The sequence below is a fragment of the Dermacentor andersoni genome, chromosome 10, assembly GCF_023375885.2.
Source record: "Dermacentor andersoni chromosome 10, qqDerAnde1_hic_scaffold, whole genome shotgun sequence".
In the NCBI taxonomy this organism is placed as follows: Eukaryota; Metazoa; Arthropoda; class Arachnida; order Ixodida; family Ixodidae; genus Dermacentor; species Dermacentor andersoni.
The window spans coordinates 95,295,665-95,317,816 of record NC_092823.1 but is presented as its reverse complement, the minus strand read 5'-3'; the positions used below and the strand labels follow the sequence as shown (position 1 = coordinate 95,317,816).

General features: G+C 48.9%; 1 protein-coding gene and 1 long non-coding RNA gene across 2 annotated transcripts; both read right to left on the bottom strand.

Moving 5' to 3' along the window:
• Positions 1-2,231: 2,231 nt before the first annotated feature.
• On the bottom strand, positions 2,232-11,192 carry LOC129380272 (uncharacterized). The gene is made up of 2 exons (XM_055061067.1): positions 10,608-11,192; positions 2,232-2,520 (listed from the first exon to the last, which is right to left on the bottom strand). Exons 1-2 carry the CDS (start codon positions 11,020-11,022, stop codon positions 2,273-2,275), a joined length of 663 nt encoding a protein of 220 aa, XP_054917042.1. The 5' UTR covers positions 11,023-11,192; the 3' UTR covers positions 2,232-2,272.
• Positions 11,193-16,535: 5,343 nt separating this feature from the next.
• On the bottom strand, positions 16,536-20,638 carry LOC129380271 (uncharacterized). Its single transcript, XR_008608291.2, has 2 exons — positions 19,941-20,638; positions 16,536-17,062 (listed from the first exon to the last, which is right to left on the bottom strand). It is a non-coding gene; the product is annotated as an uncharacterized lncRNA (long non-coding RNA).
• Positions 20,639-22,152: the final 1,514 nt, after the last annotated feature.

The following is a 22,152-nucleotide window of genomic DNA, read 5'->3' as shown; positions in this document are numbered from 1 at the left end:
CAGTAGAAACCATTTAAATAGCGCACGATTACCCATCACCGACTCACGTTGTCGTGCAAGCGCTCAGAGTACAAGCCAGGCACCTTGCTTGCACCTGGCTACCAGAAGACCGACCGCGCGTCACCTTTTGTCGGACGATATGGCCTGATCGTGTGCACCTTTCATCAAATTATACAGCTGCTGGGGGAGTTCTGATTCCCCCTTGGTCCTTAGCTCAAACGCACGCTTGACTTATAGCATCATAAGTACGTAAGAAGGCACAACTCTCTTCACCAGCTCTCAAGAAACTTTCTCAGTTTTTATGGTACGAGGCATACAACAATCATAGCGATGTATTAACTGATGGTTCAAGCAGCGTGGACGGTTCTGCGCGTTAATTGATTTTTCTTGTGAAGTTCACCACCCTGAGCTTTAAAACCTCTCGCCGGACCACAACGACAGCCGTGAAGCTTGCTTTTCTCTGTAGCACATGGCGCCTAATTAGTGAGGAACCATATAAAGAAAGGAGATTTTTAGTTACTCTGTAGCAGCTCTACAGTGCTTGCTTTCCGCCTTACGCCGCGGACCTTACGAAATACTAGTTCTAGAAACCTGAGAACGCTCTCACATTTCATCGATCAAGGACACGATTTCACGTTTCAGTGGTTTCCTAGCTCTTGTGCGACATGGCTAGGGAACACATTCACAGTGTGGCGTAATGGGCAACAAACATGTCGATAAAGCTGCTCAATCTTCTCATGAAGAGATCGTCCAGGAAACGATTGCGCTGACAAGAGTAGATGCAGGAGTGAAACTTCGGGTGCTTTTGCGAATTACTCCACACAATCCTTGTGGAACACACCAAGTTCCCAGAATAAACACTGGCATCGAGATAAATCCTGTCTTCGACTTCGACTTCCACCTGCACTAACCCGATCCGAGAAAGCAGCACTTTCCAGACTTGGGCTTGTAGTCGCCGTCACAAAATCATTTGAATTTTGCATCGGTAGGGAAGATAGCGCTGCTTGTACTGACTGTGGTCGTGCAAGAAATATCGCACGGGTGTCCCTTGTCGCTGTCGTCAATACAGGGCACACAAATGACCTTGCGACCGCGCTGACCTGTCCAGACGACCGGCCTGTTTTTGAGCGGGTAATTTTGTAGCATCAGACTATACATTCGTCGTGCCACAAGCCTGTCAAACACACGAATGGCCTGTTAGAAAGACTGTAGTTCTCACAGAACTTCCCAACCTGCTTAATATTTTTTAGCCCTTTTACTTTATTTATCTACTATTCTGTCAGTCTTTCCTTTCCTCCTTGGCCTTCCCCTTGTGCAGGGTAGCAAACTGCAGGTCCTTCCAGTTATTTCCTGTTCCAGTTTTCTTTCTCGCTCAAGGATAAATACTTTTTCTTGAGTAAGAGCTTGTGCAGCCCCTTGTCAAAAGCTCTCGAATATCGAAGAAAATGTCGATGTGCAGGTTCCTCCCGATAATATGCAATATGTAGTGGGTGAATTTGGCCAGCTGGAAATCACACAAGTTCTTTCGGAAACCGTGAAATGCAACGACTGTGTCGTCGCCTTACAGGCGTTGATAACATTGTGGTTATGCCATCGTCGTGATCGTTTCAAATACGTCAGCCCGTTGTCGGCATGTCGACGTTGTCATGACATCGCCGTCATACAGTGGTCGCCATGCTGTCGTGGTTATTCCGTCCTTGTCATTCCAGCTTTGTCATGCGACTCTTGTAATACCGTAGTCGTCCCACCAACGAGGTCACGCCGTGGTCGTAATAGGAAATCTGAGAAGTACGACTTCATATTCTGAATAAATGCGTTTTCACCAATACCATTTGTTGCTAGAATTCGTTGATGACTTGACATTACATTATTACGTTATTTTGACAGTCATCGTGAAAGAAGTTCTGCCCGAGTGTTTTTGCGCTTAATATTCCCACAACCCCTTCGCCACCTTGGCCTAATGAGCCAGCCATTCTAATAAATTGTCCATTAATTCATTCTTTGCATCACGAGTGCCGATACTTTCGTTTTGTTACCGTTATTCATGCTTTTTGGGGGTTAGGCCCTCCTGTCCTTACATAATTTGTTCTGCTAGAAGTTACAGTATAGGTCATACTATGTTTTATTCTGCCCCATACAACGGCTCAGATTTCTGTTCATTCACCAGGAAAGCACAACTAGAGCACTGATCACAGCGGTGCCAAGAAAAAACACTTTTTCGAGTTTATTTTGCGAATTTCTTCGAATATACCACGCGAGCCACAATTGGTAATCATCCAGATGCGACAGTCCCGTTGACAGACTCCTCTGCGATACCTTCCTGTCGCCGAATTACTCGACCGCCGCGGAAAGCGATCGCGTAGGCGAGCACCAGGGCCATGCCGACCACAAAGAGCACGAAGAAGCCGAACGAGCCTAGTGATGGGCCAAGGGCGGTTCGCAGTCGCTGATTGGACGACGATGGCGAAGCCTCCAAGGTTTCCCTCTTCTTTTTCCTTTTCCGCCTCACCTTTTTAACAGCTGCGCAGAAAAAGAAAGACAGCAAAACTCCCTGTTTCGTTTGTGAACCGAAATGAGTATGCAGAGAACTTTTTTGTCGCAAGGACGTTGGATGTATGGAAGAGACAGAGCTTATGCAGATGTGCTGCTTCGCCAAGCTGTCAGGCCGAGCATGTAGCAGTTTCGGTTTCAGTTTCGGTTTCGTGCAGCTTATATTGAATCAACGTAGCGTTTCGCTGCTTATGAAAGTTTCGCATTTAGTAGAGAAAAACATAACGTTCAAATGTAACACTCATAGGGGTATTCTCACTCCTACTATTATGGCTGCAGTAATAATCAAGATATGTAGTGGCTACAGCATTGCACTGCTGAACACCGGCCGTGACGGCCCCGTCCCCAGGGGGACGGCATGAAAAAAAAAAAGCGCTTGTGTAATATGCACTGTGTGCTTGCTAAAAAGGCCCAGGTTGTCCAGGTTAATCCAGAGCACCCCATTAGGACGTTCCTCAAAACCCAAGCGAATGAGAGATAGCGGGCCGAAATTGTACAAAGCTATTCACTTCTCCATAGCCTTTCCTTCACTGCCACAGGAACTTGTGAGAGAATGAGAGAGACTGCAGCAGCTCCATCGGCCAATAACAGCTGTCAAGATGGCATATTTGACAATATGGCAGAACATCTTAATGTCCAGATTTGCACTCTAGGTGCCTCAGTTTGTCCTGACAGATTTAAAGTATCTTTGCGTATTTTGGCCATTGTGTAAACGTTTTTCAAACTTGCAGGAATAAAAATGAATCTTTGCTTCTTTCAGAATACATTGCACTCCAGCTTTATTGGTGGAAAATTGATTAGGTCCTAGCTAACGACTTCAAAATCCATGACGTCATGGCTAGCCGATGCGGAAGCTTCAAGGCAACGTAGCTACTCGCCTTTTCTTTTTGTTGTCTTTTCTTGCCTACGAAGCCTCCTGTCACGGTGAATGGGGCTTTTAATAATATTGTAGAAGGCTAATTTAGTACTACAGCTCCACTGATTCTTCTTCACAGTGTTCATTTAATAGTGGACCTAGGTTCCCCAACCAGTAGCTAGAGCGTAGACCGCTCATTGACTACCTACATGCTGCTATTCAACTACGATGTTCTCTGCCATTTCAGAAACACCACACTGTCAAGATTGGCGTATCCAGCGAGAGTCCCGGCCACTGCGGAGAGCGAACAACTTCCCGAATCAAGAGCCCGTCGAATAGCAGGGTTGAAATACGTGCAGCGTAGTTGGTATGAATACTTGGCTATGCGTAACGCCAACAAATATACGCGAGCAAATGATTAAAAAAAGACGAAGAGAAGCGGTATTCTCCGTAGCAGTTTCAGCTCCAGTAATCTCCTAAATGAGTAAAGACCAAGGCGCAATAGACCAGTACAGAAGAACAACACAAACGAGAGGACTGTCATGGTTCTGTGCTGGTCTGTTGCGCCTTGGTCTTTACTCATTCAAGCATGAACCAACTAGCCCCAAGCAAGGGTTTTACTTTTTCCTAAAGCCTGAAAACAGCCCAATGACGCAATTGCTGTTCAAGTCACTTCTTGGTACCCACAGGTATGTTACGAGCATGAAAAAAGTCACTTATTGTTTGGACTTTTTGGACCATATAATAATGAAGAGAACTTGCAACAGAGAGGGACTTTCTCTGCGCGCCAGTGAGTGTGATGATCATATTGACACGTGTACTTATCTTTATCGGGCGACCACGTTTGGCCGCCTAACAAATGTTATCGTGCAGCGCAGGACGCGCCTGCATGTAAAAGAAGTTTCTGGAAAGTTTTCGATGCTTCTATCCGCTGTCTGTTGTCGCCGAACTTTGTGTTATCTGATTTTATCGCGTGACGCGAATAGTGTAGAACTTTGTGGAAGACACGCGGGTCCCATCGGTTAATCTGGAACATTCGACGGCTGATCTATAAAAGCCGACGCGCTTTACCCGCTGATCAGATTTTCGACGATCGCCGACCGTGTTCGCCGCTATCGTTGTGCTATAAGTGTAGCCTGTTTTTGTGGGCACAGGTTCGCCCAATAAAAGTTAGTTTTGTTCTTCACAGTATTGCTACTGTGTTCTTGAACGTCACCACCACGTGACATCTGGTGGAGGTGCTTGTGTGTTCATGTACCGAACGCCCCCGCAAAGCCGCGATCCAAGCCCGAAGCCCGAGGATAAAACCCAAATCGCGCAAGACCAGCGTGCTAGCCGCCGACTGCAAGGACTGCCCCCAGAGCACGGACTTCTACCTGAGACGAGCAGGAAGATTGCCACCAAGTCCACCCCAATGGCAACCCCAGCGTCGCCCGTCGTGTTGCAGCAGCCCAGGGAACCCCCGACGTTCCGCGGTTCAACTTTCGAGGACCCGGAAAGCTGGCTTGAGACGTACGAGAGAGTCGCTACCTTTAACAACTGGAACAGCGACGACAAACTGCGATATGTCTTCTTCGCTTTGGAAGACGCGGCCAGGACGTGGTTCGAGAACCGAGAAGCCACCTTAACGACCTGGGAACTCTTCCGAAGCGGCTTCCTGCAGACATTCGCAAGCGTCGTACGCCGAGAACGAGCCCAAGCGCTATTAGAAACCCGGGTGCAGCTACCTAATGAGACGACCGCGATCTACACGGAAGAAATGAGCCGTCTCTTCCGCCACGCCGACCCTGAAATGCCCGAGGAGAAGAAAGTCCGCCTGCTGATGCGTGGTGTGAAGGAGGAACTTTTTGCCGGAATGGTACGAAACCCACCGAAGACCGTCGACGAGTTTCTTCGCGAGGCCACCAGCATCGAGAAGACACTCGAGATGCGAAATCGGCAATTCGACCGCCGCACGAACTCTACAAACTACGTCGGAGTTCAGTCACTGGCCACCGACGACCTACGCGAGACTATCCGCGCTGTCGTGCGGGAGGAGCTACAAAAGCTGTTCCCATCATCACAGCCTCAAGTGGCTTCGATTGCCGACGCCGTGCGTGAGGAGCTCCAACAACAACTTGGAGTAGCCCCTGAATCACCCCAGCCTGAGCCGCAAGCGATGACCTACGCCGCCGTCGCACGCCGTCAAGGTCCCCCTCCGCGACCGCGCCAGGGCCCTGTCACGCCGCAGTTCCGTCGTGCGCCGCCGCCACCGCCAGCACGACCACCCGTCGCCCAGCGCACCTACGCGAGGAAGACGGACATTTGGCGCGCTCCTGACCACCGCCCGCTGTGCTACCACTGCGGAGAAGCGGGTCACGTCTACCGACGATGTCCATACCGGGAGATGGGACTGCGAGGTTTCGCCGTGAACGCTCCGCGCCCGCAGCAAGGTGAACGCCCCCGCGATATCGCCGATTACCTCGCCGCTACTCAGTGGAGCTCTCGACGACCGTCGCGTTCGCCATCACCAGGCCGCTACCTGTCGCCGCGGCGCCGACCATACACTGGCCCAGCCCGGGGCCGCTCTGCGAGCCCATACCCGGAAAACTAAAAGCAGCAACCGATGGAGGTGCGGTTGCTGTTCGTCGAACTGACGAAGATCCTCCGCCGCCGACGAAGACGACGAAGAAACCATCTCGACGACCTAATGACGACACGCCGCCGTCCCGACGAAGTCAGGAAGCCAAGACTACACCGACGAAAGACGACTTGACGACGCGACGTTCCAGCTTCAGTTCAACACGACGCAGCCGTGATCCGACGCCGAGACCTAACTGTAACGCAAGGCAAAGAACCACCGACCTCGACGTGCTTCTCGACGGCCACGCAGTCACCGCCTTAGTAGACACAGGAGCCGATTACTCCGTCATGAGTGGACCCATCGCCGCCCAGTTGCGGAAAGTTAAGACTGCATGGGAAGGCCCTCAAATACGCACCGCTGGAGGACACCTGATTACGCCGACTGGGATCTGCACGGCAAGAATTACCGTTCATGACCGGACTTACCCTGCCACCTTCGTTGTCCTCCAACAGTGTTCACGAGACGTCATTCTCGGCATGGACTTCCTGAACCAACACGGCGCAATCATCGACCTGAAGTCGAAGTCAATAACGCTGTCGGAAGATCAAGCGATACCGCCGGAGAGCCCTCGTAGTCACCACGCCTTGAGGGTGCTCGACGATCAAGTGAGCATCCCGCCTCGCTCCAGCATTGTCATTTCGGTCGGCACCGAAACACCCGCTGACGTAGAAGGCGTCATCGAAGGCGACCAACGTCTACTGCTCGACCGTGAAATTTGCGTCGCAAGAGGGATCGCTCGACTGCACGCAGGAAACACGAAGGTGTTGCTGACAAACTTCAGCCAGGAGTTCAAGCACATCAACAAGGGCACGACGATCGCATACATCGAGGAAATTCAGGAAACCAGCGATGCGTTTGTCCTCTCCGATTCTGTCGCATCTACCCCGACGACCGTAGTTCCCGAGCCAGACTTCGACATAAATCCAAGTCTCCCCGTGATTAAGAAGCAACAGCTCAGACGTCTGCTTCGACGATACAAAGACTGCTTTTCGACGTCATCGAGGATTCGACAAACCCCAGTCGCAAAGCATCGCATAATAACCGAAGAGTGCGCTCGACCACTCCGCCAGAGCCCTTACAGAGTTTCGACGAGAGAACGTGAAGCTATCAGGCAACAAGTCGACGAAATGCTGCGCGACGACATCATCCAGCCGTCGAAAAGCCCGTGGGCCTCTCCTGTAGTCCTGGTAAAGAAAAAGGACGGAACCCTACGCTTCTGCGTCGATTATCGTCGACTGAACAAGATCACGAAGAAGGATGTGTACCCCCTTCCACGGATAGACGACGCATTGGATCGGCTCTGCAACGCTAAATACTTCTCATCGATGGACCTCAAGTCTGGCTACTGGCAAATAGAAGTCGACGAAAGAGATCGCGAAAAGACCGCCTTCATCACGCCAGACGGCCTCTACGAGTTCAAGGTTATGCCATTCGGACTGTGCTCGGCGCCTGCAACGTTCCAGCGCGTCATGGACACGGTATTAGCAGGATTGAAGTGGCAGACCTGTCTCGTTTACTTGGATGACGTCGTCGTCTTCGCCGGAAATTTCGACGATCACCTCAAGCGGCTTGCGACAGTACTAGAAGCCATCAAGTCGTCAGGGCTTACTCTGAAGCCGGAAAAATGCCGCTTCGCTTACGATGAGCTTCTGTTCCTAGGCCACGTAATCAGCAAATCTGGTGTCCGTCCAGACCCGCAAAAGACAGCTGCAATCGCACAGTTCCCGCAACCCATCGACAAGAAAGCAGTGCGTAGATTCCTTGGCATGTGTGCCTACTACAGGCGCTTTGTCAAGGACTTTTCATGCATCGCCGAGCCGTTGACACGTCTAACTAAATGTGATGTTGAGTTCAAGTGGGAAACGCCGCAGGCCGACGCATTTGAAGAACTCAAACGACGCATGCAGTCGCCGCCGGTACTTGCGCACTTCGACGAGTACGCCGATACAGAAATCCATACTGACGCCAGTAGCCTTGGCCTCGGTGCCGTTCTAGTCCAGAGGAGAAACGGAGTCGAACAGGTGATAGCTTACGCTAGCCGGTCGCTGTCAAAAGCGGAAGGCAACTATTCTACGACCGAAAAGGAATGCCTCGCCATCGTTTGGGCTACAGCTAAATTTCGCCCTTATGTTTATGGCAGGCCATTCAAAGTCGTCAGTGACCATCACGCGTTGTGTTGGCTAGCGAATATAAAGGATCCTTCAGGACGACTGGCACGGTGGAGCCTCAGACTACAAGAATACGACATCACTGTAACCTACAAGTCCGGACGAAAACACTCCGATGCCGACTGCCTATCACGCGCCCCCATTGACCCGCCGCCGCAAGACGACGAGAATGACGACGCCTTCCTTGGCATAATAAGCGCGGAAGACTTCGCTGCACAGCAACGGGCAGACGCGGAGCTAAAAGGCCTCGTCGAATATTTGGAAGGGCACACCGACGTTGTCCCCAGGGCATTTAAGCGCGGATTATCTTCCTTCACGCTTCAAAACAATCTACTCGTGAAGAAGAACTTTTCACCAGTCCGCGCCAACTACCTTCTTGTTGTCCCGTCAGGACTTCGTCCAGACGTATTGCACGCCCTACATGACGATCCGACCTCTGGACACCTAGGATTTTCCCGGACACTATCGAGGATACAAGAAAAGTATTATTGGCCGCACCTGACAGCCGACGTCGCCCGTTATGTCAGAACATGCCGAGACTGTCAGCGACGCAAGACACCGCCGACAAGGCCAGCCGGATTACTACAGCCAGTCGAGCCTCCTTGCCGACCATTCCAGCAGATCGGGATGGACTTGCTGGGACCCTTTCCGACGTCAACAACCGGAAATAAGTGGATCGTCGTGGCGACGGACTACCTCACCCGCTTCGCTGAGACTAAAGCACTGCCGAAAGGTAGCGCAGCCGAAGTGGCGAAATTCTTTGTCGAAAACATCCTGCTGCGACATGGCGCCCCAGAAGTCCTCATCACCGACAGAGGAACGGCCTTTACAGCGGAGCTCACTCAAGCCATTCTGAACTACAGCCAGACAAGGCACAGGAGGACAACGGCCTACCATCCGCAGACGAATGGTCTTACGGAGCGGCTGAATAAGACCCTCGCCGACATGCTAGCGATGTACGTCGACGTCGAACACAAGACGTGGGATGCCGTCCTGCCGTACGTAACATTCGCTTACAACACGGCGGTGCAAGAAACAACACAGATCACGCCGTTCAAGTTGGTTTACGGCAGGAACCCGACGACGACGCTCGACGCCATGTTGCCGCACGTCACTGACGAAGAGAATCTTGACGTCGCTACCTATCTCCAGCGCGCCGAAGAAGCCCGACAACTCGCCCGCCTACGGATCAAAAACCAGCAGCGTACCGACAGCCGACACTACAACCTCCGACGACGCTTCGTCGAGTACCAGCCCGGCGACCGTGTTTGGGTATGGACCCCGATACGCCGACGAGGACTGAGTGAGAAACTACTGCGACGCTATTTCGGACCCTACAAGGTCATCCGACGTATTGGCGCACTGGACTATGAGGTCGTGCCAGACGGCATTTCGCATTCACAGCGGCGCCGCGCACGACCTGAAGTGGTCCACGTGGTGCGTCTTAAACCGTTTTACGGACGCTAACGAACTTCCCTTATTTTGTTGTTTTCTTTGCTACGAGTGCTTATTTATTACTTTCGTTTGTTTGCAGCATCGGGTCGATGCTTTTTAAGAGGGGGGTAATGACACGTGTACTTATCTTTATCGGGCGACCACGTTTGGCCGCCTAACAAATGTTATCGTGCAGCGCAGGACGCGCCTGCATGTAAAAGAGGTTTCTGGAAAGTTTTCGATGCTTCTATCCGCTGTCTGTTGTCGCCGAACTTTGTGTTATCTGATTTTATCGCGTGACGCGAATAGTGTAGAACTTTGTGGAAGACACGCGGGTCCCATCGGTTAATCTGGAACATTCGACGGCTGATCTATAAAAGCCGACGCGCTTTACCCGCTGATCAGATTTTCGACGATCGCCGACCGTGTTCGCCGCTATCGTTGTGCTATAAGTGTAGCCTGTTTTTGTGGGCACAGGTTCGCCCAATAAAAGTTAGTTTTGTTCTTCACAGTATTGCTACTGTGTTCTTGAACGTCACCACCACGTGACAATATAAAGCAAAACGACGGAAAAATATTTGTCAGAAATGTGAACTTTAGTAAGAAAAGAAATTGCGCCCGCCACGGCTGATTCGTTGCTTTGGTGTTGCGCTGCTAAGCACGAGGTCGCGGGATCAAATCCCGCGACCTCGTGACGCTCCTCCTACACCCTTAGTCAGGGACGGGTAACGCGATAGAATGGCGTGTGCTGCGACTCCGCCCTTTTCTCGACCTCAACTACCTCAGGAAAACATTGTCTTTGCTCGAATTCCATTTAACCGTTCAATCGCTTTTCATTTTTTACGCCCGTGTGCACCCGTATGATCTGAGATCTACCATGCGTCCTATGACTAAACTTAGCCATAGGTGGAATTCTCCATGTATCCCTAAAGCGACCCGTGGGTTTCTCTACCGCCAAAGCCCGAGGCGCGAATACCTTTGCGGGTAGATGACGGTCGTCGGCTCACGTGCAAATGGCTGACGTAGACTCCCAGGGCACGCCTCCTGGACTTGGACCCTTCGCCCCGTGTTGAAGCAGCACTGCTCATCGACGTGACCTCAGAGTCTTTGGGAGGCTCGCTGAACGATACGGCTCGCTTCGGCTCAACTGGCGTCCCTACACCTGACGACGCTGACTTTTCCACGGACGAGCTTCCGACGGCCTTTGCTGGTGCCCGGAACTCGCCATCGTTCAGGCCGACGAGTTCTTCCAGCTTTCGATGGTGGACGCCCATCTGCTGCAGGACGCCGTCTGTCACGACGTGAACGTCGCTGATGGACTGTCTGCTGCAGCACGAACAGACGGACTCCGTAGTTGATTCCTCGGTAGCATCGTGCTTCGCTTCAGACATCTTGTTCTTCTTCTCCTTCTTCCTTCAGTCGGCCCACATGGTTTCATGATGCGCATGTACATTCATTGATTGATTGAAAACTTTATTATTCCACTGAGAGGGGTGCCCGCCTCTTGACCTACACGCAGGTAGGGGCGAAGACGAAGCAGTCCCCGAGCGTTGAGGACGGTTGCGGCGCATGTACAGCCTGTAAGCGAGTGCAACTTATCTACACGGAGGAATTGGCGATTGACAGAGTATATCAAAATAACACACGAAATATAAAGTAAATGAAAGAAAAGCCCAGTTTAGTACGTTAGAATTCAAGAAAGACATTACTGAAAACAAATTTATGAGAATTTAGGAACAAATGAAAGAAAATAATAAAGCTAGTATATATAACTTTTAGTGCAAAACGGGCAGAATCTCGAAAATAAATTGCATAGGCTCAGAAGTGCAGACACACAGAAGCACCAGATTACCAACAGTCATATACCATAACCAAATGGTGTTTCTTTAGCTTTTTTGTGTGTTTTTCAAAGAGCAAGTGCATGTTTGCTTTTAAGCAAGGTTAGGTTGCCGTGTAGCGTGTGCCGCACATCACAGTTCTCGAAAAATCTTCCGTCAATGGATCCATTATTATCATGCCGTTAGCGTAGAAGCAATGTAGAGACACATTGTACTCCCACTTCTGAAACGTTGGCACGTAAGTGGCGTGTGCTGCAGCCGGGCGTTTCTATCGCGCTTGGATTGATGGATGGATGTTATGAGCGTCCCTTTTGGAACGGGGCGGTTAGTTGCGCCACCAAGCTCTTGCCACTATACTGCTAATGTCCTACCTAGGTAAAAAAAGAAAAAAAGGAAAAAACACTATGAACTCTCACAACCAAATTTTCTGATCCCCTATTGCGAACTTTGCTTTTGTACTTCTCCGTTTTTTGCCGTTTCCCTACTTTCCTTCCACCAATCTTCCAATCACCTATTACTAATCTCTATTGCGGACAACTTTACTTTTACCCTGCTCTTGCTGAACCCAAGGGTTTCAAGGAGGCTAGTGGTGCCTAAATCGACCGCTGGGCAGATATCTTCACATTCTAATAAAACATGCTCCATCGTTTCCCTAGCTTTACCGCAGCAAGCACATGCTTCTTCTGCCTTCTCATATCTCGCTTTATAGGCGCGTGTTCTAAGGTATCCCGATCTCGCTTAGAAAAGTAATGAGCTTCCCTTTGAGTTATCGTAAACTGGTTCTTTTCTGATTTCGTTTTTTTCCTCTTAAGTAGTTACTCATAGTGGTTGCTCAGTAGTTACTTTCCTCTGCACATGCTGCGCCATCTAGTGGCATTGTCGCAAAGTATGTGCGTGGCGCGTGCCTGAATATCTATTAAGACAATATTACCGTAGTATACATAATGCGGTTTTGATTTCCCCCCTTCCTGGCACTGAAAAATTTCAGTTCTTTTTTTCGACATTGTAAGCTGCACATACCTAAAGACAAACACCTAGTGACCCAATCTGGCGTGACAGAGGTTCATTGAAGACCAGCGCATACGCAGTGTTCATACCGATTGACCTATGCCGGTACGACGGTTGCTTTCAAAACCCGATTCCTCAGCGCAGCAGGCCGATAGCCTACACATAGGACTATGGACTTCCAGTGACCCAAGTTGCAGTGAAAAAAGGTTAGAAACGGACAAACAAACACGTATGGACAGACAGTAAACTACGTGAAGTTCATAAGAATGCTAATCAGATTAAACGTGGAATCATTTAGGTTATTTGATATTAGCTACGTGTGTGCAGGGAACGAAATCAGAACGAACAGAAGTCCCGGGGGAGGACTTCTGTTCGTAAGGCCATTTTTATGATAGATCGGAAGGCGGTGGACAACAGCGATGCTTTCAAATTATAATGCCCTAGAAATGCAATGTCATTGCTGTCATTGCGTATTAGCACGTTCGTTCCTTGAGGATAAGTGACACGATGACTCAGTGTTTTCTTCTGCGATATTCAGTGGATACTGACGGAGCTTTAAAGTGACTGTGCTCGAAATGGACGGGGGAAGTGACATATATAAATCGGTTCGTTGTAGTTTCTTAGCATGGATGCATGATAAACGACGGTACATACAAATTCAGGTAGAGCACTTTTTATCTTCTATGTAAATCGGCAAAAGGCAACGAGAATAAGCATAATAAACGAAAATAAAAAAAATATTTTGCGAAAACTATATCGGCAGTATGAGAGAAACAAGCCGAAATTCGGAATTGGGCTTCAAGACTAGCGACCCATCGCTTTGTCTGGAAATTTGTACTGACTGCAGCCCTGATATGTTAACCATGCAGGTACATTAAATTTGATCATATATGTGACCTGACTGCTGGAGAAAATCTTGCGCCGGTCCGTTTCCCTGACCTAGCTTTTCAAAAGACAGTGAGTCGCATGCCAAAGTTCTTCGTTATAGTGTGTTTCTGCTTTAAACCAACCAATGATACCTGCTTCCGGTTGTTCATTGTTGACCGAAAATATTTAGCCAAAAAGTTCGTATTCCAAATCAAAACCCACCCAGAACAAAAATTGTTGTTTGTTCCTTATAGAAAACGTTCTTCAAAACAATTTCGAATAGTTTTGAACAGTTTTGCGTTAATTTGGAACAGATTCTGGAACAGATGTTTTGGAATACTTGCGGTACTTTTTTGCTGGCAGCGCTGTGCGGACGTGGAGCAGGCTTATAACTGTCGAGCCATGACGGTGGGGTGGTGTTTCCATATTAACATTGTTTTTTTTTAAGCGAAGAATTCTTTGCGAACTTCAGGCGCTCTTTGAGTGTCTTTATCAATCTACACTCCCACGCCGCGGGGCTGGTGGTGTCTACCAATCTGACTCGCTGGGTCAGATTCGCGTTGCCAGCGCGGTCGAGGCATCATCGTCAATCGAGCTCAGTCATGCAACTCTCGCCTCTCATGCTGGCGTACTACCTGCACCGAGCCAGGTGGCACGCGTAAGACCAGACCATGTCGACTGCGGAACACCGGGTGGTAGTTTCCTCGCTAGGAACGGTGATTAAAAAAATTGCAGAGGTTGAACGCGGTTAAAACAACTTTGTAGAGTGCTAGGGTGGTTTTTCTTGCTTTGGGAAAGGACACAGGCGCTACTCGGCGCCGTCAGCAACCACCACATCTACCATTGCGGCGCAGCACACAAACGCTGCTTGGCGTGGCAGCAGCAGCGAGCGAATTAACCTTCTTGCAGCGTCTTGCTTCCACGCGAACTACAAGCCTAAATATAATCCAATGTAGCATGAACGCTCGCACATGTTACGCCACGTTGGCGAGAACAACAGCGTCTAGTTCGACCATTGGTTCGGCGCAATGGTGCGGCCAAAGTAATCGGACGCGGCCGAAGCTCTCCGACGCGCCCGGCGTCTACGAGGCTAGTCCGCGCGCTGATAACGTCGGAATATAAAGGCGCCTTAAGCATCGAAAGCACAGCGCATACGAAGCTACCAGCAATAGGCGCACTTTGTATACATCGCAGATCGCTTGCAAGATGTGGGCGCCCGAGCGGTGTACGTGGCAGCCAACGGTAGTGGCAGGCTAAGTCCCAGTTTGACCTTGGCTGAGCTTGAAGGTCACATTTACGGAACCAGGCGTTTTCTGGATCTGTACCAGGAGTAGTAGAGCTATCGCTCTATAAGCTATTTTCCCACCCTGTGCACACCAACCGTTTCCTGGCGCTGACATAGAAGCTCTCGGAAGAGCGCAGCTTCGTTGAAAAGTGCGTCAACTCGGACATTGCGTTCCTCAGAGACTTATGCTTGAGCAACTCGAGGACAGCGTGCTATGGGGTGCTACTGCGAGCAGAGGAAGCGGAACATGTTCGCAATGATTGAACAGCTACACAAGCCCACGCTTTTACAGAGAAGCTGTATGCCTCTACCGTCGAAGGAAATTTTAGTGTCGTGAGCAAAAAACTCCCTATACCTGGGCCGATCCCGTAGATGGTGCAATGCCGGGCCGACCCGCGGTGGAGGTGCGGTTCGCCATTAAGGGATTCACATACGCAGCTTCGCTGGTCATCCTTTTTCACAGAGTGGAAGGGCACTGAGATTTATATTTCTGACCCTCAGCATGTCCGAGGTTCACAAAGAGCGCCTGCTAGAAGTCATCGAGATAGTCAATGAGCCGGTGGAGGCACGCCGCCGCAGGGTCGACGCCTGTTCCGATTTCCTGTCTTGATTGATCAACGTTTTTTAACAACACATTTTCGCTACTTTTTTATGACGCTGAAACAGATGCTTCGTGATCTGCACGTGCCTTTACGTACCTTGAAATGGAGCTAATTTCAATCGACGTGGATGCCATATGCATTTCGATTAAAGAGGCTAATCTTTCCTCGTTGGCAGACGTTGACCTCATAATTTACAAGTTCTTTAAAAGTACTGTAGCGTATTCTTTGCTTTTTTTGTCGTATCTTTTCGTTCAGTGTCTGCAAAGTTAAAACAATGGCGGACGATTGGAAGCCGGCGAAGGTGATTTCAGTCCACAAGTCTGGTGATGTTTATGACCTCAAACTACCAGTCGATCTCCTTAACTTCTATTCCATGCAAGCTACTCGAGCACATAATCTGCTGCAGCCTTCTTGGTTTTCTGGAGTCGAAAAGCCTTGTTGCGTCGCAGCAGGATGGGTTTCCTGAACGATATGCTAAACGATATTATTAAACTGTACCTAATGATTTGTCTTCCGCTTTAGATCGATTATCAGTGATTTAGTGCATTTTCCTTGACTTCGCTAAAGCTTCTGGCACTGCCTCACATCGACTACTATAACTAAAGATTAGCGCAACATTACTTTGGTGTGACACATGACTGAAACTAAACATTAACAAATGTAAAGCGATGCGCGTGTCTAGAAAAAATTGACCTGTACACATCTCAGTGCGATGATCTTAACGGCTGCCCTCTTCAGTTCATCAGCAGATTTAAGTATCTATTCGTCCATGTCCTGACCTGTCGTGGCAAAAACATGTCCAGCATATTTTTAACAAAGCTAACATTATCCCTACCCTTAGTTTTCTTCGCAGGATTTTTTTTTCTCGCTCCCGTTTCATTCAAACTTCTACTACATCAAACACTCGTGCGCTCTAAACTCGAGTATACGCTTCAGCCATATGGGCACCGTACACTAGCTTGTTAACACAGTCCTTAGAATTACTTAAAAATCCTACCGCTAGATTTATCCTCTGTAACTACTATCGCTTAGCCAGCGTCCCACGTATGATGGAAAAGCTTGACCTACAACTCCTTCCTACCAAGCGTAGTATTTCCCGCTTATGCTTGTTTAATAAAATATATCACACTTTCAATGACATGAAATTGACTTATTTCGTCACCAAGCTATTGGTCATACCGCGTTGATCCTCATATGAAAGTTGGGGTACCTCAGCGCAAGAGAAACGCATACTTCAAAGCCTTCGTTCCGAAAACAAGCCAAGATTGGAATCACCTTCCCGCCTCCACTGTGACCAGCACGTATTATGAATTGTTGAAGTCGACTTTTATTCCCACAGCTGGTGGAATCTACATAATTTTTCTTCTGGTCTAGCATTGGTTTACAGCTTTGAGGCGGTATAGCTAGTAAGACCCACAAAAGAAAAGGCGGGGGTACACACAACAATGACATCTCGTGAATTTATCCTGTCAAATGAATTTTATTTCATTAGATGGTGTATACACGAGAACAGGTGGAATGCCGAAGTGAAGCCAATGTACAACAAGGAGAAAGCAATCATGTTCGCTGTTTGATAAAAATGTCTCAATTTCGTCTTTTCGAGTTGGCAGGTACGTGAGACTTTCTGGATGTCGTCAGTGGTTTGGTTCCAGGTCTATTTCACAAGAAGAACAAGGTCATCGGTGACGAAGCTGTCACTTGCCTGGCTACAGGATCACCCATGAACGGGGATAGGAGGGCAGCATGGCCGCGAGAAAAGTCTGCAGCCCATGTAACATGCTGCGGAAAGGCGTCACCAGCGCATCGTACAAGATGCGCATCCTCGTTTTATCTGCGGGAAGAAGCAGGCACACTGAAGCATCAGCCCCATTTCTTGACAGGACAACAATGTTTGACATGAACAAAAGTGCAATAGGTTCCAAGTGCAGCACAACTGCATGGAAGCCATGCTTTCAGAAAATGTCGGAGGGCGCATGCAAATGACGGGTTCGAAACTGGTGGCGATATAAACATAAGCACTGAAACGACATATTTAGCGTATGCTAGTGGCAAGGCTCCCAGCCAAGAGCAGGAAGCGCTGAAGAACTGTCGTAGGCCAGTACGCCAATAGGTGACAGGGGGCCCAATGACGAAATAAATGTTCGTGTGATAAACGCACGGAAATTAGCAAATCAGAGGGACAGAGTCAATCAAGTGCGTCTCAATGAAGGTGCCACAGTGACCAGCACTTAAAAACAAGATAATAACTCATGAGGAGATTCGACAGAATGAGAGCAGGGAGGTTTAGAAAAGTGAATGTGGGCAACCATTGTACCAGACTAGATGAAACAAGCAAATCATTTAGTACATTTACGAGAAGCAATGGGTTCGTTTAGTGAAAGGATGGCATGCGAAGGAATGACGCAAGCGCAGTGGAAAGAGGAAATTGAAAACCACAATCGCTAGGCATGAAACAACACAAGTGCTCGCTTCAAGGAAGTAGCCTACCCGGCAAGTCGAGATAGAAATTCTGTTTGAAGAATTATTGAACTGGTCTTCCCCTTTATAGAGGAAATTGCGTGCGTGCAGTACAGGCACGAATACTTCTGTCTGGCCATGGTGCTACATATCGCATATCGTGCTACATAAAATTCAGCAAATACATGGCATGCGTGGAATAGCTCACTGCAAGAGCACTTTTCGTCAGCGGCAGGAGCAGGTGTTCGATCTGTTTTGCTTGCAGGGAAAAAATAATCACTGCTCCAGCGTGTAGTGCGAGCTCTAAAGTCACCGCCACTTTTTAGTGTTGGTGATGTGCTGACAGAAATCATGTGCTCGCTGCGTGCCCCTCACGCAGGTTACAGCCAGCCCACGCCAAAGATCTCAGCTGATAGCTTTCCCTGCAAAAATTCCCGCAGCGAATACTGGCGTTGGGATCGTTAAGCTACCGGCAGGATAATTGTTGCATTCTTTTGTTCTTTGCAGCGCAGTGAAAGTTGCAGAGCTCCTCAGGCAATAGAGAAGGCGAGAGCCCCTCAAAATGTATTCACCACTGCTCCGCCTGCTAAGCCTCTGCTCGCCGTGGTGTCTATACATACTCCCTAATTGGTGGGCGAGTGGACGTAACAGTTGTTTTGGCGCTCCAATCAGAAACAGTGCTTACGCAAAATCGACAATCGGGATTCACTTCTATACCCTTTCTCAGCAGTTCTTTACAGCCATTTAGCCATCAGAAGGTGCAAAGAGCCCCTCTGAATGTGTACTCCCACGCCGCATTGTGCACTACGTGTCTAGTTGGCTTCTGCTCGCTATCATCACGTACCAATGTGGATTAAAGATGAAGTGAACAATTAGGCTTTTACAACACTTCGTGTCGTCGACGTTCCTGCTAAACGAAAATCAAACCACTTCTACAAACCCGTGCCACGTCTGAACGCCTACCTGCATGAAAAAAAGAGCTGATCACAATGAAAAAAATGCCTTATGCTTTGCTTTCAGCGCGATATGAGACTAAGTGATGGCCGATTTCGCCACTTTTTTTACTGTCAGGGCGAACAGTAAGTAGCAATCGCGAATTGTGACCAAAGCGAACGGTCGTTCTGCTGCTTAATCATGGTTACCGGGGGTAATCTGCACAATCCATAGCATGCGATAGTTACGATCGGAACTATAATCTGCTGCGCGAGGATATTGTCTGTGTACATCTCGTATTTTAGGCAGTGCTGAAAATTACAAGTAGGACGGACTGCCCAATTCGTGGGTTTGCCTAACCATTATTCGTGCACCTTTTCTTGCAAGACATTCTTAGTCTATCATTCCGGGCCTTCAAGCACTTGTTTTCCTAACACAGCAAGGCAATTAGCTGGGCGAATGCGTAACTACTGCGAATTTTTCCAGTTAGAAATGGGTGTGCTTTCTAAAGCGAACAATTGGGAAAGAAAAACAAGTAAGCGTGACGCAATGTAAGAAAATTCATATACTGCGTGGCATACTACGTGTAAACTAGTGCAGGTACCACACTTAAAGCCCCCCGAGAACATGAGCGCCGGAGTTTCCCGTAGTAATTTTGTAAATACCACTGAAATAATAATCCAAGTGCGTAGCAAATCAATATTTTGTGCACATGAATCTAGCAGAGCTGCCCGATTACCTTCAAAGCTGAAGTTAGAGCAGGCACCCTATGCCATAGGCATCGGCAATGATGGCAAAAAGAACCGAAGTCATAGCATGGTCTTGCAAGTGCAAGAAGCTTACAGGTTTCTCTGACATGTTCGACAAAGCAGTTGTTCACATTGCATGCCCCCGCAACAAGCTATTTGCACTTGAATAAATTAAATAAACTACTGGACGAAAACATAAAAAAAGCAAAATGTTTAAAAATTACATTAGGGGGGTTTTGAGGGCAAAACCACGAATTGATTATGAGACACGACGTAGCGGGGGACTCCGGATTATTGTGTCGGTTACCTGGGGTTCTTTAACGTGCACCTACATCTAAGTACATGGGCATTTTTTTTTACTTTTCGCCCCAATCGAAACGCGACCGCTGTGCCGAGATTTGACCACGCGACCTCGACGCACAACGTGACAAGGTCATCCTTGGATGGTCCCTTCTGTAGCCATCATTTCTTCAAATATAACTGCCACACCACCGCACTAGTTTCATTATGACCGGAGGCATTTGTCATCTGGACGTCTCTAAAGCTATATTTCATAGAAAGTAACCTTACCTGTAGAAGAGACGCTTGGTGTGGCCTTGCCTGCAGGGGTAACAGTACTGGGAACGGACGATACCGTCGGCTGTTCCATTTTTTTTAGTCACTTGCGGCATGCACTGGGACGCTAGCGTCTAGGAGGTAGTCGTCGCTTGAAGTACGAAGAATGCGGGTTTTGTTGAGGTGATAGCCAAGTGCATCCGGCGACGGGACACTTATATCCTAAAGGGAGAGCGTGCGCAGTTAGCACATTGCGGGGCTGGATCTGTGCGGTGTCGTTCCATGGGGCGGCCTAGCAGAGGCTGTGTGACTGCGAGGAATGCGAAATCTATGCGCAGACAAGATAAGGTGACAACTCTAAAAAATAAAAAAAGAAGTTTGGCAATGTGATGTAGGGAGATATAACGTGTGCATTTCGTGGCCATCGTGTGCTGGCAGAGCGTTTGAGGTGCAACTACTGTGGCACATGAACAACTATTTCTAATGATGCGTCGCGGGCAAAGCTCGCTGTTGGATACGATGGAGAGCTAGATGTTTGAGTAGTATGGTACGACTATTGCACATGCGCCGGCTATTTGTCTTCACACTATATACATGTCGAAAAAGTCAAAGGTTTATCATAGTGTCATCGTCGACTGCGCTCGAGCTGGCTGGAAACCAACCTTCTTCCTCGGCTTGGTGTCGTCTCGACAAACCTACAAACGTTACGAACAACTGATCTGAATAATAGTACCAAAACGCCGCTATAGTGCTTTGACCAGAACGGGATATTAGACGATGCGAAAGCTAATTTCGCCATGTGTACTTGCTCTCAGAACAAAGAGCAAACTGTGAGCATGAACTGGGGTGGAAGCGCGTGAACTGAGCCCTTTGTGCTCTCTCATGTTACGAAACCACCAGCCGCTGTCTCCACGATAGGGCGCGGTATGTAATCCGCACGTGCAATGGGCATAACGGACCACCTGCTGTGCTATCGTATTGCGCACGACATAGAGTTAAATCTCTCTATCAACGTTAGATTTTACTTATTCACAATTGGTTTTAAAGTGATATGAAGCGCCGTTCATATGTTACGAAATACTTTTCGGGATACCCTCGACGCAATTAAATTTAGATGAAATTGTAGCGTCGTAAGTATATTGCGATACGGTTTGACCAAAACTCAGTATTTTGAACAGCAGTTCACCGCGGCAGCATGAGGCGTCTAGATATTTTTGCATCTCAAGGTCTTTCTAGAATGCACACATCACAAGAAAGGATAAGTAAGAGCCTGACGTGCTAACGCGTGCATCTCTAAGTTGATTTATATGCATATTCTTCGAGTAAGATCTTGTCAGAGTCATTTCTTAATTTTATACTGGTCGCGAAACTACAGGCAGGGTTTGATATAGGAACAGCAGCTGCCACCAGGAGGGCCACTGCTAATGTAGAGGCTACGATCGCTGGTGTCGTCGGCTTGCTTTGGCTGTTTGAAACAGCTTTAGGCCCAATCGCACTAGGCCGACACGACGATTTTGTCTGCCAACAACCTGCGACAGTTGTGCGGTGCCGACGTCTTTGTCAGCAGGAGTACAGTCGTCAGTCAGACAAATTTGTTGCCACACTGCAACGACACAACGGCCCCAGCGGCGATGTGACTGTCATGCAATGTACATTGAAGCTTTTAAGGGCCAGTTCTCCCAGGATGGTATCTGTGTGTAGATACAAAACAATCACCATCAAGATTGACTCCCGCGTCGTCGTCTTCTTCCCCAGCTGGCTCGTTTGCGCCCCTCCGCGCTGCCGCGTGAACGCGCTCGAGCCACTGCTTCCACGTTCGTCGTCGGCATTGATTAGTTAACAAACACAAAGACGTAACCAATTTGACCGCGAATTACAGCGAAGCTGTGAACGGCTAGTTCCCCCAGGATCGTGTCCGTCTGTAGACACAAAACTTCCCTTACGTGGGCCGCTCCCGAAGATCGCCTGCTCGCGGCGGACGTGAAGCAGGTGTTAATCCCTTCCCACCCAAGGGCCAATACCGAATGTAGCGCAATACCGGGCCTACCCACAGCGGACGTGAAGCAGGTGTTAATCACTCCCCATATGTAGGCCTATCCCGAATATAGTGCAATACCGGGCGCGTGATGCGGCACGTGCTGCATCTCTATGTTGGCTCGATGTATGCCCCGCCTGCCGCTCCGTACAGGGCGCAGACAACCGCGGCGCCTACTGTAGAGTTGGGCAC